Raw genomic sequence first — 17,002 nt, forward strand, 5'->3', positions numbered from 1 at the left:
TAGCAGGTGTACAGACCTGGGAACTCAGCACAGGGATGGTGGGAACCCCTCATAATGGGCACAGCGGGTGTACAGACCTGGGAACTCAGCACAGGGATGGTGGGAACCCCTCATAATGGGCATAGCAGGTGTACAGACCCGGGAACTCAGCACAGAGATGGTGGGAACCCCTCATAATGGGCACAGCGGGTGTACAGACCCAGGAACTCAGCACAGGGATGGTGGGAACCTCTCATAATGGGCACAGCGGGTGTATAGACCCGGGAACTCAGCACAGGGATGGTGAGAACCCCTCATAATGGGCACAGCGGGTGTACAGACCCGGGAACTCAGCACAGGGATGGTGAGAACCCCTCATAATGGGCACAGCGGGTGTACAGACCCGGGAACTCAGCACAGAGATGGTGGGAACCCCTCATAATGGGCACAGCGGGTGTACAGACCCTAGAACTCAGCACAGGGATGGTGGGAACCCCTCATAATGGGCACAGCAGGTGTACAGACCCAGGAACTCAGCACAGAGATGGTGAGAACCCCTCATAATGGGCACAGCGGGTGTACAGACCCAGGAACTCAGCACAGGGATGGTGGGAACCCCTCATAATGGGCACAGCGGGTGTACAGACCTGGGAACTCAGCACAGGGATGGTGAGAACCCCTCATAATGGGCACAGCGGGTGTACAGACCTGGGAACTCAGCACAGGGATGGTGGGATCCCCTCATAATGGGCACAGCGGGTGTACAGACCTGGGAACTCAGCACAGGGATGGTGAGAACCCCTCATAATGGGCACAGCGGGTGTACAGACCTGGGAACTCAGCACAGGGATGGTGAGAACCCCTCATAATGGGCACAGCGGGTGTACAGACCCAGGAACTCAGCACAGGGCTCTCACCAATAGAGTTCCTGGAAAATAGAAGGATGTCAGCGGGTTCATCATGCAGCAAACACTGAAATGTCAGTTGTGGGTGGAGTCACGCTTTAACAAAGCCGGTACAACCAGCAGCCTGTAGGAGAGCAGCTGCAGCGCCGTCACTCACACCCACCTCTTCCTCCTCACACTTTCTGAGAAAGGCGCAGTGGAGAAATTCCTGGTAGTGCATTCAGCTGGGGAGGGGGAATATTTCTGTGTCTGTACACTGTAGGAGAGCTCGGGGGGGGGGGGGGGGGGTGAACATTCACCGGCGGAGGATTTGGCAGGCACAGCGGTGGAATATTCCAGACTTACCTGCCAGAGAGGAGAAGAGTGCGGCGTCACACAATGGACGGGGATGACACAGATGAGGATGTGTCACCCGCCATGACAGATTGTCACTTTATGTAACACTTTGCAACAATATAAAGATCATGATTCACATTCACGCCGCCGTTGCTGAGTAATCAGCTGTAGCAAAATAGAATTAAATTTCCACCTACAACTCTATAGTGATTTTTCTTTTTGGGATTAATAAAGTATTCTGATTCTGATAGCCGGATGTGCTGAGCGCGTTGGTTCAATGGCTACGAACGCACCGCGATCCCATCGGAAGAACTTTTTCCAGTAAAAAGAACACCTGGAGTGATTGACCAGCATGCTGGTCAATGTATGTGCCTATTACGTCCCTGCAGTCTTTGTACCGGCTCCTCTCTTGGACTTCCTCTGATTTCACTGCACACTGTGAGCTTCTCACCATGTGCATTAGAAGCTGCAGCAAGTCAGCCCCGCCCCTTTTTCCTGACTGGAGGACCCTATCCCTGCACCCGCCCCCTTTCAACCACGAGAATTCAGTTCTTTCAAACAAAGGCTCAACATTAAATGTGGGCATTACCTATGCAAATACAGCCTGTCTAGGAACGCCCACTTCCCCATCAAGCATTTTGATATTTGCATAACTCCTCCCACTGCTTGCATCAGGGCTGAGGGCTCCTGAGAGGAGTATTGAGGCCGGGTGCTGTGATGGTTTTAGGTAGCTATGTACAGCCCCCTGTCGGCCCCTCCCACCAGCCATGATCTGCCTGCATTGCATAGAGAAGCACAGAGACCCAGTGATGGTCTAAAAAAAGGCATGAAATGGAAACAGGTTTTATTGATGAGGGGGAGGGGGAATCAGGGTTGTCAAAATATAACCAGATTAAAGAGAAAGTAAACTTCCTTTACTGACTTCTGCCTATTGGTAAGCCTATAATAAGGGTTACCTCCTAGGTAGTGGCAGCCGGTGATAATTTTTTTTGGGGGGGAGGCAAACAGTACCACCCCCACCTCCCCCCCTAGAGCACTTACCCCATCTATGGTGGGCAGCGCTTCTCCCGGGCTTCACCGGCGGCTTCCCTTGCTCGGCGGTGGCTTTCCCTTCCCCTGCTCTCCACGGTCATCGCGGCGGCTTCCTTTTTCTCCCTCCTCCTCGGCCACCAATTGGGATTCTCTTTTTGGCCAATGGGGAAATGGGTCTCAGACCTGCTTCTGATTAGCCGGATTGAGCATCCGCGTTTCAATAGCGAGTATTCATTCGCTGTTGTAACACCTGGGTGGGCTCCTGGCGCAATGGTCTGCCCACCCTAGCCTAGCCTAGCCCAAGCCTATGAGAGCCTATGGCTCTAATCAGGTGCTTTAAAAAAAAAACACCCCCCGCTCCTGAAAGGGGCCGGACGCATGAATAGGGGGTGGCCGTGGATAGATTCATCCAAAGCATGAGCTCCATCTATTCATATAGGGAGTGGCATGGATAGAGAGGGCGCCATAGCTCCCAACTGTCGCTGATTTCGAGGGACTGTCCCCGATTTGGAACAAAGTCCCTCTGTCCCTATTTACCCCTCATTTGTCCCTCATTTTCGACTGATATATATATTTGTATATAATATGCACTTTTTATCCTTTAAAGAGTGTTTCTCGGTGCTAAACCTTTCATCCAATTTCTAAATTGCTGCATTTGTAAATTCCAAAAGCCAATAACGGAATAGAAGTAGTAAAAAAAAAAAAAAAAAGCACGTGTGGGTTAAACTAATCTTTTTTTTTTATTCTCCTTTAAGGGGGCGTGGAAGGGGGGTGTGTCCTATGCCCTACATACGTTTGCTAACAAGTGCCCCTCATTCCCATCTCAAAAAGTTGGGAGGTCACCACTGCCTATAGGTAGTGTAAATATCTCCTAAAGGTGTACCATTTAGGAGATATTTACATTGCACGCAGCCGGTGACATCACCGGCGCATGCGCTCTCTGAAGGAACGGCCACCCGTGCCGTTTCTTTCCGATCCCTGTGCCGTGACAGAGCTGGACTCCGTGAACCCGGAAGCAAGACGGGCGAAGATGGGAGCCCCTGCAGTGCTGACGTTGCGGCGCTGGAACAGCTTTGTTTATAAGGTAAGTTTCCCACAATGTGCTAGTATGTAATGCATACTAGCACATTATGGCTTTACCTTGCAAGGGGGAAAAAAGAAAACATCCAGCGATATACATCCGCTTTAAACTTCAGGAAAAGTAAAGGGTGCACGCGGTCAATCATAGGCAGGCAGGGAACGGCAAATGGATAAAGCTCTGGTGGGAAGGTTTCATGCTTAATATGTTACTTCTGAGCGGGGAAATAATCCCCATCACACATTCCTGTACAGATTTCCTCTACTGCCTTCCTACAATGTAAATTTTGCAGAGCATCCTGGGAAATGTGGATTGGCCAGTATTATCTCCAACGTATCGGTTTTCTCAGCAGTAAAATGTGCAGAAATTTTCCCCAATGTGCATTGTTTCTTTTTTTCCCCAATAAAGTTTTATTAGGTTTAAAATATAGAAGAGAAAGAGAAGAAAAAAAAATAAAATTGTGAAATGATTCTATTACTATAATTTGACCATTTAAAGCAGAACTAAATGCTGAAATCTGAGCACTGCAATCTGAAAACGCTATTTAATTCAAAACAAATTCCGCCATCCATCCATGCCTCCATGCTTTATTCTGCATAGAAATCACTGTTTAAAAAAACATTTTTAAGAATATTTTTTTCACAGGGCAGGATTGCTGCCCCCCCCCTCAGCACTTAACCCTCCAGCTTTCTAAGCACGGGCTTGGGACCGGCTATGGCGGAGTTTTTAAAAGATATTTTTTAAGCATGTTTAATATTTAAAGTAACTTCAACCTCCCCCATCCATCCATCCATGTCTCCTTGCTTCACTTTGCTTAGAAATCACTTTTTTAAATAAAAAAACATTTCTAATATTTTTTTTCAATTTTCACAAGTCTGGTTTGCTGCCCCCAGCACTGAACCCTCCTCCTTTCGAAGCACGCGCATGAGACCGGCCATGGCGGAGTTTTAAAAAAAATATTTTTTTAATTTGTTTAATATTTAAAGCAAACTTCCCCATCCAGCCCTTTCTCCATGCTTTATTTTGCGTAGAAATCACTTTAAAAAAAAAAAAAATTTAATATTTTTTTATTATTTTCATAGGGCTGGTTTTCTGCCCCCCCAGCACTCAACCCTTTCAAAGCACAGGCTTGGGACCGGCCATGGCGGAGTTTTTAAAAAGTATCCATCCATCCATGTCTCCATGCTTTACTTTGCTTAAAAATCACTTTTTTTAAATAAAAAAACATTTTTAATATTTTTTTAATTTTCACAGGTCTGGTTTGCTGCCCCCAGGACTGAACCCTCCTCCTTTTGAAGCACGGGCATGGGACTGGCCATGGCAGAGTTTTAAAAAAAAAATTTAATTTGTTTAACCGCTTCAGCCCCGGAAGATTTTACTCCCTTCCTGACCAGAGCGTTTTTGGGCACTGCGTCGCTTTAACTGACAATTGAGTGGTTGTGCGACGTGACGCCCAAACAAAATTGACGTCCTTTTTTTCCAACAAATAGAGCTTTCTTTTGGTGGTATTTGATCGCCTCTGCGATTTTTATTTTTTGCGCTATAAACAAAATAAGAGCGTCAATTTTGAAAAAAAAAGCATTATTTTTTACATTTTGCTATAATAAATATCCCCCAAAAATATATAAAAAAACATTTTTTTTCCTCAGTTTAGGCCGATCGTATTTTTCTACATATTTTTGGTAAAAAAAAAATCGCAATAAGCGTTTATTGATTGGTTTGCGCAAAAGTTATAGCGTTTACTAAATAGGGGATAGTTTTATGGCATTTTTATTAATAATTTTTTTTTTTTACTAGTAATGGCGGCGATTAGCGATTTTTATTGTGACTGCGACGTTATGGCGGAAATGTCGGACATTTTTAACACATTTTTGGGACCATTGTCATTTATACAGCGATCAGTGTGATTAAAAATGCACTGATTACTGTGTAAATGACACTGGCAGTAAAGGGGTTAACCACTAGGGGGCAGGGAGGGGTTACGTGTGTCCTAGGGGAGTGTTTCTAACTGTAGGGGGGATGGGCTAGCAGTGTCATTACTCTGATCACTGCTCCCGATGACAGGGAGCAGGGATCAGTGACACTTGTCACTAGGCAGAACGGGGAGATGCTGTTTACATCAGCATCTCCCCGTTCGTCCTCTCCATGAGGCGATCGCGGGTATCCCCGCGGCGATCGAGTCCGCGGGACCCGAGACCCGACTCATGGAGCTCCCGGCCGGCGCGCACGCAATGGCACGGTGGGGAATTCAAATGGACGTACCAGTAAGTCCATTTGCCCAGCCGTGCCATTCTGCCGACGTACATCGGCGTGCGCCAATCGGGAACCGGTTTATATTCAAAGCAAACTCCCCCATCCATCCGTTTCTCCATGCTTTATTTTGCGTAGAAATCACTTTTTAAAAAAACATTTTTAATACTTTTTTTTATTATTTTCACAGGGCTGGTTTTCTGCCCCCCCTCCCAGCACTCAACCCTCCTCCTTTCGAAGCACGGGCTTGGGACCGGCCATGGCGGAGTTTTTTAAAAGTATTTTTTAAGCATGTTTAAATATTCAAAACAAACTCCCCTGTCCATCCATGTCTCCATGCTTTATTTTGCTTAGAAATCACTTTAAAAAAAAAACATTTTTGTAATAATTCTTTAAAAAATTTCACAGGGCTGGTTTGCTGCCCCCCAGCACTCAAACCCTCCTCCTTTCGAAGCACAGGCTTGGGACTGGCCATGGCGGAGTTTTTTTTTTAATATTTTTTAAACATGTTTAATATTTAAAGCAAACTCCCCCATCCATCCATGTCTCCATGCTTTACTTTGCTGAGAAATCACTTTGAAAAACACCCCCCTAGCATTCCTAGCCATCACCATCTTGAGTAAAGGCAGATGATTCACATAGCATTTACTTCCTGGAATCCATCTGCCTGTAACTCAGGCATGCAGGCAGGAGGGCGTGCTTAGCTGAGAAATCCCCTCCTCCTATGGAGATTCCTGGGGTGTATGACATCATTTTGGTCTAAGCCAAAAACCAGGGAGATACTGAAGAAATGTAAAAAAATAAAAAACAAAAAAAAAGTTCAAAACTAGTAACTATAATCTACTTTCCTATCTATTTACTAATGCTAGCAGCATAAGAAATAAAAATAGTTCATGGTGATTAAGAGAATTTTACTCCGCTCGGGAAAAAAAAACCTGGCGAGAAAAGTGCCGCTCCACTGAATAGAATTTTTTTATTCAAAATCAGCAGAGAAAGCCAACGTGTTTCGGGGGGTTGCAAGTCTCTCTCCTTCTTCAGGGCTATGAATATTTAACATAATAAATATAATCAAAATTGGTGTCTGGTTCTACAACAATATTGGAAAGATTTTCACAGGTGAGTATATATATACACAATTATAAAATAGTAAAAAAATTTAAAAAATGATACAATAATAATTCAAAAAGCTTATTGATACAAAATATATTTTCTACAACCCAATTTAACTCTACAACAATAAAAGTTTTAATGTAAAATTAATCTGTTAGAATTAGTATTCAAAAATATATTTTATCTATTAACTGAAGCTTTTTTTATTAAATAAATCAAATAGATTTTTTTTTTTATAGAAATAATAGATAGGACTTTTATTAGTATAGGTTTATAAATTGGATTGTAGAAAAAAAAATGTTTTGCCTTTACTTACACCTTAATGAACTGAAAAAAAACAGCTTTGCACCACTGAGGAACTACAAACACCAGCATGCCAAGGTTTGATTGCCTGGTCTGATTTACATGCCTGAATGTCAGTCATGGATCTGGCAAATTTTATCTAAAAAAAGCTAATTTTTTTAATGTTTTCATGTTTTTCATTTTACCAATTTCATTAAAACCCACCCTTTTTTTAAGCAAAATTCCTGGCCACATTCTGAATATTTTTTTTTTTTTTTAGAGCATTACTTGTCCTCAGTGCCACACAGTGCTATGGTATGCATTGGCACTCTTCCAAAATTAGCATGCCCACTGACATTTTTGGTCCACTCAGGTCAAAGCTGGAGTCATCTGAAGCAATTAAAAATATAAACAATTCTTGAAATAAATTAAATGGGTGGATTTGGCCCTTTTTAGGTTTTGTGTTGCATTAAAATCTTTTATCTAGAACTTACAAAGTTCAGTGGTGGAGTTTTCCATCTGTAGTGCGGCATCAAGGCGTATCCAGGATAATCAGCCAACTGCACAACGTAGAAAACTCCCAGCATTAAACAAACCTCCAGCATAAAATAAACCCTTAGCCAGGGCCAGGACAAGGGGTGGGCAAGAGGGACAGGGGCCCTGGGCACTGTGGTATCATGAGGTGTGGGTGGAGGGGGGCTGCTAGAAGGGGGGATTTCTGCTAGAAGATGTGATATGGTAGAAGGGGGAGGGGATTTGTGCTAGAAAGGGAGTTTTTTGTGGGGGGAGGTAAATTTGTGCTAGAATGGATGATTGGGGGGGATTTATGCTGGGAGGGAAATTTGAGAGGGGTATTTGTGCTAGGAGGGTAAATTTGGGGAGGGGTTGTATTGGGGGGGGTATTTGGGGGATGGGAGGGCACAGATTTGTACTGGGAGGGGGGGATTTCAGCAGGGGGGTGGATTTGTACTGGGGGGGGGTTCAGCGGGAGGGGTGGATTTGTACTGGGGGGGTTCAGCAGGGGGGGTGGATTTGTACTGGGAGCAGGGGTAATTTATGTTTAGAGGGTAAGGTTGGTGCTCAATTTTTTTGAGGAGGGGGGTGGATTTTTGCTGACACATAATGCAAATACATCTTGGGGGGTAGCGCAATTTTGCATGTTCGCCCTCTAGATGATTATAATCCCAGCACTGCACCCAGGATAAAATAAACCCCAAGCATAAAACCCCCAGCATAAAACAAAACCCAAGTATAAAACCACAACATGACAACAACATTTATATCAAATCCTATTTATTGTCATCCAGAGAACTGGAAGAGAAACCATATTGTTCCCACTCTGCCCCAACTATCCCGCTACGGCGGGAGTTTTAGTGTTTCGGTAGCCACAGGCCCGGAAAGTGGTCTCTGCCCAAGATGGCGGTCTGCGAGATTCAGTTACAGATCTCCAATTCCCCCGTGACGTAGATCCGGCGAAGACAGACCGCCAGTATGAAGCAGGTGCCAAAAGTTCGTAATAACTGGCGTTTCGCCGCGATCACTATTATAGTGACTACATCAGCGAACGCCGAGTGCCGCAGTCCACTGCTGAGTGATAATCTTTGGGCAGCTATCAGTGCTGGAAAAAAACATTGGGTGCGGGGATTTATAATAAATATTAGGAATATTTACAGTCTCGGACTTTCGCCCATGTGTGGGAAGTATGTGTTGAAAAAAAAATTTTAAAAAGTCCATCCCTGAAAACCATCAGAGCTTAAAGGGGTACCTCTGTAGGTACTCCGCCATCCTGCGTGGCAGCGGCAGTTCCGTCACCTCCGCGCCGGGCGTCATGCTCCGGTTGATCTGAAGCCGGCACAGGTGCTGCAAACTCGGGCTCTCTCCGCTTCGGTGCAAGGGCTGCAGGAGCCTAAGGTGGACGGCCGCTGGCTCCTTTAAGGGAATGGGCTCCGGTGGCGGTGGCGGTTGGCTGGCAGGCTCTTTGGCGCTGTCGGAGCTGCAGGACGAGACGTAGTGCTGGACCAGGCTGACCACGTCGGGGAAAGAGAGGATTCGGGGCTTGGAGAGCCAGTTGGAGTCCAGTCGGAAAAGGCTGTCGGAATACTCGATCCGAACGTTCGTGGGCCCGCGGTTAGTCCGAACCGATAGGGTGAAGAGGTAGCTCGGGTGGGTGCTGTCCCGTACCAGGAAAAATCCTTCCGGCATTTTCTGCAGCTTCTGCTTGGCCTCTGTGGCAGTGATGGAGCCCCAGTACCAACCTGGAAGGAGAGCAGAACATGGACGCGGTTAGAAATATTGGCGTAAAACTCATCATCACCTTTTTTTCTGGTTATTATTTTACAGGCCGTTCCCCGCTTTACCGTCATTAGCCCCAAAATGCTGGATTTGATTTCAAAATTGTAAAATATATTATACTGTATTATATTGTATCATAATATGTTACTTTCATACTGTATTATATATATTATATTGTATTATATTATATTGTTACTTTCATACTGTGTTTTATTTATATTATATTGTATCCTATTATATTATGTTACTTTCAGACTGTATTATATATATTATATTGTATCATAATATATTGTTACTTTCAGACTGTATTATATATATGATTTTGTATCATATTATATTATGTTACTTTCATACTGTATTATTTATATTATATTGTATCATATTATATTTCTTTGTAAAATGTTATATTATATCAGATTACTAAACATATATTTTTTATATTGGTAAAGGTTTTTTTTTTTCTGAACTTTATTCATTCCAAATAAAGTTTTCAACTTTTCAACAGGCTCTCTTAACATCACATCAGATTCAGACACCACAGAGTTAAACCAGACAGTTAATGCGCCATCGCTGGATGGCGGTTGCTAGTTTGACCGTTGACATTTGGGGATATTTTATGTCAGTATGAAGACTGATATCAATCTGACTAGTTTTGAAAAAAAGAAAAACAAACTCAAATCAATTACTTTTTAGGTCAATGCAGTCCAATAATCTACATAAAATCATTATATATGGCAGATCTAACATATGTAATAAAAATAAATGAACTTTAAAGTGAGTGAGAATAACTAAATACTGACTAATTTCTGTCTCTTAAATAAGGTGCAAAAAACACAATTAGCCTTCAGATTTATACAGTCCAATAATTTCATTAAAATAATTATATTGATTACAGATAAAATTTATGTACAATGCAACTTTTTTAAAATTTTTTTTTTACTTTTTTTTTGTGCAAAAAAAAATAAAAAAAAATAAATAAAAACCATAAAATCAATAGTCCAATAATCTACAGGAATTTATGTAAAATTAAACAAGTGAACCATAAGCAGTGAGAGCAACAATTGATGATTACAGTTCTTTTAAAAAATATTTTATTTGTGAGGGGAAGTATATAGTCCAAAAATCTCCATGAACAGCCTTTCTTTCTTTTTTTTTGGGGGGGGGGGGGGGTTGCAGAAACCAATCTGTGATTAGTGAATGAATCTTCCTTCAGATCTTTACAGTCCAAACATTTGAATAAACAATAATGAGGTCCTTTAGTGGTAAATATTGTTTTTTCCACCCCCCCCCCCCACAAAAAAAAATATTTATGATCAATGAGCTATCCTTCAGATCAATACTGTCCAGTGCTCTATATAAAATAGATTATAGATATAATGAGGCCTAAGCCTATAATTTGTTTTTGTAGGGGGGTTGCAAAAACATCTGTGATCAATCAGTTAACCTTCAGATCAACACTGTCCAATAATCCGCTTAAAAAGCATTGTATTGATTGTATATAAAATAAAACAAGTATTACAAGTAATTGATATAAATTATTTTTTATTTTAACTTTTTTATTGGGGGGGGGGGGTTGCAAAAACAATCTGTGATTAATCAATTAATCAGTGAACCTTCAGATCAATACTGTCCAAAATTCTGCATAAAATAAAAAGCATTATATTGATCGCAGATATATAACGTATGTAAAATAAAACAAGTATAACAAATAATTAATATGACTTTGGATTTTCTTTAACCTTTTTATTTGGGGGGGGTGGGGTTGCAAAAAAAAAAAAATCAGTTATCACTTAGTTATCCTTCAGGCCAATAATCTATATAACAGGTTGCAGATATAATGAGGCCCCTTAGCGGTGAAGATTAAAGATTTTTTTATGGGGGGGGGGGGGACTGGGTTGCAGAAAACAATCCTGTGATCAATAAAACATCTCTGAGATTAATACTGTCCAATAATCTATATAAAACAGGTTGCAGGTATTATGAGGCCCTCTGGTGGTGAAATGTATTTCTTTTCTTTGGGTGGTGGTTGCAAAAAGCAATCTGTGATTAATCAATCAATGAACCTTCAGTAAAACAAAAAACTGATTTGGCTTCAGTTTTTTCAACTTTTTTGGGGGGGTTGTAAAAAAAAAAAAAAAAGTCAATGATCAATTATCCTTCAGATCACTACTGTACTAGCCAATAATCAATATAAAACATATAGATATAATAAGGCCTTTTGGTGGTGACATTTTTTTTTTTTTGGGGGGGGGTGTAATCGATTAATCTTAAGAAATTACTTATTTTTTTTCAACTTTTTTTGGGGGGTGGGGTGCAAAAAAACAACCTGTGTTCAACCAATCAATCAGTGAACCTTCAGATCAATACTGTCTAAAAATCTGCATAAAAAAGCGTTATATTGATTGCATATATAACGCACGTAAACTAATACAGATAAAACAAATAATTGCTATGACTTCATTTCTTTTTTTTACTTAATTTTTTTTGGGGGGAGGGGGGTTCAAAAACCAATCTGTGATCAATGAATTATCCTTCAGATCAATACTGGCCAATAATCAGCATAGCAAGCATCAAATGATAGCACATATAATGTATGTAAAATAAAACAAGTATGACAAAAGAAATCTAATGACTTCAGGGGGTGCAAAAACAATCTGTAATCAATGAGTTATCCTTCAGATCAATACTGTCCAATAATCGGTATACAAAGCATTAAATGACTGCAGCTAAAACGTATGTAAAATGAAATAAGTAGTACAAAAAAATGATATGGCTTTAGGGGGTGCAAAAAAAAAATAAAATATGTGATCAATGAGTTATCCTTTAGATCAATATACTGTCCAATAATCTATATAATATGGATTGCTGATATAATGAGGCCCTTTAGTGGTAAAAAATAGTTGCAAAAACAATCTGTGGTCCATCAATCAATCAGTGAACCTTCAGATCAATACTGTCTAAAAATCTGCATAAAAAAACATTATATTGATTGTATATATCGCATATGTAAACTAATACAAGTAAAACAAATAATTGATATGACTTCATTTTTTTTTACTTTGGTTTTTGCAACCCCCCCCCCCCAAAAAAAAAGGTTAAAAAAAATGAAGTCATCAATTATTTGTTTTACTTGTATTTGTTTACATATGTGATATATACGATCAATATAATGCCTTTTTATGCAGATTTTTAGACAGTATTGACCTGAAGGATAACTCATTGATCACGGATTGGTTTTTGCAACCCCCCCCCCCAAAAAAAAAAAATCTTGCATCAATGAGTTATCCTTCAGATCAATACTGTTTAAAAATCTGCATAAAAAAAGCATTATAATGATTGTATATATCACATATGTAAACTAATACAAGTAAAACAATTGTTATGGCCTCATTTTTTTTTTACTTTTTTTTTGGGGGGGGGGCATTAGGGGGGTGAAAAAAACAATCTGTGATCAATCAATCAGTGAACTTTCAGATCAATACTGTCTAAAAATCTGCATTAAAAACCATTATATTGATTGCATATATAAGGCAAAACAAATAATTGATATGACTTCATTTTTTTTACTTTTTTTTTTTAGGGGGGGGGGGCATTAAGGGGGTGAAAAAAACAATATGTGATCAATCAATCAGTAAACCTTCAGATCAATACTGTCTAAAAATCTGCATAAAAAAGCATTATATTGATTGTATATATCACATATGTAAACTAATACAAGTAAAACAAACAAATAATTGTTATGGCTTCATTTTCATATTTTTTTTTTACTTTATTTTTTTTTGGGAGGGGGGCGTTAGGGGGGTGAAAAAAACAATCTGTGATCAATCAATCAGTGAACCTTCAGATCAATACTGTCTAAAAATCTACATAAAAAAAGCATTATATTGATTGCATATATAAGGCAAAACAAATAATTGATATGACTTCATTTTTTTAATTTTTTTTGGGGGGGGGGGGGGGTTTCAAAAACCAATCTGTGATCAATGAGTTATCCTTCTGGTCAATACTGTCCAATAATCGGCATAAAAAGCATCAAACGATAGCAGATATAACTTATGTCAAATAAAACAAGTATAACAAAAAAACTGATATGACTATGATCAATCATCAATACTGGCCAATAATCTACAGATTACAGATATAATGAGGCCCTTTACTAGTAAAAGTAAAGATTTCTATTTGGGAAATTTAGGGGGTTGATGGCGGCTCATTGTCGGTCGTGTCTGACGACGCCCCCTTGCTCTTTACCAGATTTTTCAAAAACAATTCCCGTAAGTTGGAGTTTTTCATTTTTTTTTGTTTTTTTTTGTTTAGTATTCCTCATATAAAATAAAGTTGTTTTTGGCGGACACGATTGGGGCGGCGGATTTTATTGCCCTCGCGGAGTTTATGGGAGTTTGGTGTGCCTGCAAAGCAGCAGAGTGGAAGCGGCTTCCAGGGAAGTGATTAAATCTTTCTTGGTATTTCAGACGTCACGGCTGCTCTCGGCACATCTCGTCCCACGTGTCCTTTTTCTCAGAAATCCCTATTATTCCTCCCGGTATTCCCCGCACAGATACATGATTTCTATTGGAGCTAATTATATCCTGAAACAGCCAACCCAGTTCACTCGCTTTCTTTTTCTTTTATATATATTTTTTCTTTTTTTATATATGTATTTTTGTCTTTTTTATTGTATATTTTTTTTCTTTTTTTTTTTCTTTTTTTTTTTTTAACCCATTCACGCCGCCCCGTCACACATTTTCAGAAACAGACGTCCCTTTTTTTATTTTATTTTTTTATCTTCCCATTTCTGGGGACTTACCAGATTCCCGCAGGTAGCAGAAAGTCCTGGCGATGCACAGCAGGTCCTCTTCGGGGTCCCTCTGTGCGGGAGGCGGCGGGGTCGCCCTGGGCGGCAGCTCCGGCGTGCGCTGCGGCTGCTGCGCGGGGCAGGTCGGCGGGTTCAAGGGGTGCATGACTTGGTCGGGGGCGAATCCGGGGACCCCCAGGCACGAAGAAGGTCGACAGCCCCTTTGATCGGCCAACAGGCTCTGTGGGCTGAAGGTAGAGAAAAGAAAAGGGGGGGATGTTATTAGACGGGGCGATGTATGGATGGGCGAGTGACCCGCCGGAGACAGGGCGGGTCACCGCGACAGTTTACAGACAAAGGCGACAAACACAGAAAAAGGAAAGAAACGTAACAAATGCAACAATTGTAACATTCTCACGTGACCCCGAAATAAAACAATGTAACATTCTGTAGAGTGAAGGTGGAAAGAAGACGTTATAGGGAGGGCGACGTCATGAGGGGGGCGACATACAGATGGGGGCGAGTGACCCGCAAAGTGTGAGGTCACTGCGATAGTTTAGCGACAAATACAGAAAAGGTAACAAATGCAACAATGTAACATTCTATTGACTGAAGGTAGAAAGAGGACATTATAGGGAGGGTGAGGTCAGGTGACGGGGGCGACCTACAAATTGGGGCGAGTGACCCGCAAAAGACGCAGCAGGTCACTGCAACAGTTTAGAAACAAAGGCAACAAATACAGAAAAGGAAAGAAATGTAACAAATGCAGCAACTGTAACATTCTCACATGATCCCAAAATAAAACAATGTAACATTCTATAGAGTGAAGGTAGAAAGAAGACGTTATAGGGAGGGCGACGTCATGAGACGGGCGACGTACAGATGGGGGCGAGTGACCCGCAAAGTGTGAGGTCACTGCCACAGACAAAGGCGACAAATACAGAAAAGGAAACCATTGTAACAAATGCAACAATGTAACACTCTATTAACTGAGGTTAGAAAGAAGACATTTATAGGAAGGGTGACATCATGAGATGGGCGGCGTACAGATGGGGGCGAGTGACCCGCAAAGTGTGAAGTCACTGCGACAGTTTAGCGACAAATACATAAAAGATAACATATGTAACAAATGCAACAATGTAACATTCTATTGACTGAAGGTAGAAAGAGGACATTATAGGGAGGGTGAAGTCATGAGACGGAAAAGGTAACGAATGCAGAAAAGGTAACAAATGCAACAATTGTAACAGTCTCACGTGATCCCAAAATAAAACAATGTACCATTCTATAGTGTGAAGTTAGAAAGAAGACATTATAGGGAAGGTGACGTCATGAGACGGGGCGACGTACAGCTGGGGGCGACTGACCCACCAAGTGTGAGGTCACTGCGACACTTTAGCGTCAAAAGTGACAAACACAGAAAAGGAAACCGATGTAACAAATGCAACAATGTAACATTCTATTGACTGAAGGTAGAAAGAAGACATTATATAGGGAGGGTGACGTCACGAGACGGGGCGACGTACAGTTGGGGGGGGGGGGGCAAGTGACCCACAAAGTGTGAGGTCCCTGCGAAAGTTTAGCGTCAAAGGTGACAAATACAGAAAAGGAAACCAATGTAGCAAATGCAACAATGTAACATTCTCACGTGAAGGTGACTGAAGGTAGAAAATAGATGTTTTAGGGAGGGTGACGTCATGAGACGGTGCGACCTACAGATGACATCATGGGACGGGCGACCTACAGATGGGGCGAGTGACCCGCACAGACGCGGCGGGTCACCGCGACAGTTTGAAGACGAAGGCGACAAATACAGTAAAGGAAACAAATGCGATGATCTCACATGATCCCGAATGAACACAATGTATCGAAAAGAAACACGCAAACCCCCCCCACCCACTCTACATCACGCGCTCCCCACTCGTCCCTGGACATGGAATCAGGTCGGGCGTCTTACCCTCTCACACAAAGAATCATATCCGTCCACGAAGAACGAAAAGGCATAAAAGTCTCTCGTGGAGACGGCTTGGCAGCGAAGCGCAGAAGCTGGTGAAAGTCACGGTCGTCTCCGGGGAATGGTGGTTTTCAGGTTAGCTGGAGGTGACGAGGGATGGTGGGCTGACAACAGTTCTTTCTCTCGGCTGCGCAGCGACCGTCTGTGACCGTCCGCCGCGCTCTGCCTATATATAGAAGCTTTGGGTGTGTGTCAGTACGCTTCCCCAATCTTAACAGCAGAACTAAGCTTATATATTTCCAAGAACTTTCCAGGAAAAACTGGGCTGGGCCATGCAAATCCACCAATGGCAGAGGGCAGGAGGAGGCGGCGGTCTGGTGGCTGGGCTCAGCCCTGGGAGGAGTTGTTGCAGCCTGCTTGTCCTCAGACGCAGGGGTGATCGCAGCTGCCAGCCTGCAGGATGTGCCCCAGGCTTTTCCACGCCGTTCGGTTGCTGTTTATGAAATTGCATTTTTAACGCTTGCGGAAAAAAAAAGGAAAGAAAAGGACGGCGTGTCCTCTGGAGTGCACCTGCACCACGCTGTCTCCCAACAACCGTTCAGATCACTGGCTTCCTGCAAAATCTGCAACATTACTGCGATATGAGAGGCTCCTCGTGCCTCGATGCTACAAATTCCTGTCAAATGATTGGCTTTGTTATTATTATTGTTATTATTATAATACAGGATTTATATAATTATTATTATATAGGATTTTTATTATTATTATTATTATTATTATTATTATACAGGATTACTATTATTATACAGAATTTAAATTATTATTAAACAGGATTTATATTATTATTATTCAGGATTTTTTGTATTATTATACAGGTTTTATATTATTATTATCATCTTTTTTATACAGGATTATTATTATTATTATTATTATTATTATTCAGGATTTATATTATTATTAATATTATTATACAGGATTTATATTATTATTAT

At 41.5% G+C, this 17,002-nt stretch overlaps 1 protein-coding gene across 1 annotated transcript; it reads right to left on the bottom strand.

Moving 5' to 3' along the window:
* Positions 1-8,248: 8,248 nt before the first annotated feature.
* On the bottom strand, positions 8,249-16,309 carry CISH (cytokine inducible SH2 containing protein). The gene is made up of 3 exons (XM_073591622.1): positions 16,014-16,309; positions 14,069-14,304; positions 8,249-9,227 (listed from the first exon to the last, which is right to left on the bottom strand). The coding sequence occupies exons 1-3, from the start codon at positions 16,058-16,060 to the stop codon at positions 8,719-8,721; spliced, it is 792 nt and encodes a 263-aa protein (XP_073447723.1). The 5' UTR covers positions 16,061-16,309; the 3' UTR covers positions 8,249-8,718.
* Positions 16,310-17,002: the final 693 nt, after the last annotated feature.

The sequence above is a fragment of the Aquarana catesbeiana genome, linkage group LG07 (assembly GCF_042186555.1).
Source record: "Aquarana catesbeiana isolate 2022-GZ linkage group LG07, ASM4218655v1, whole genome shotgun sequence".
Classification (NCBI taxonomy): Eukaryota; Metazoa; Chordata; class Amphibia; order Anura; family Ranidae; genus Aquarana; species Aquarana catesbeiana.

Bases quoted from the DNA above. Each gene is read 5' to 3' on its own strand.
- CISH (XM_073591622.1), bottom strand. From the start codon at position 16,060: ATGCCTTTTCGTTCTTCGTGGACGGATATGATTCTTTGTGTGAGAGG. The intron at 14,305-16,013 runs GTAAGACGCCCG...CTCTACCTTCAG, and splicing joins ATGATTCTTTGTGTGAGAGG to CCCACAGAGCCTGTTGGCCG. The intron at 9,228-14,068 runs GTAAGTCCCCAG...CTCTCCTTCCAG, and splicing joins CTGCTACCTGCGGGAATCTG to GTTGGTACTGGGGCTCCATC.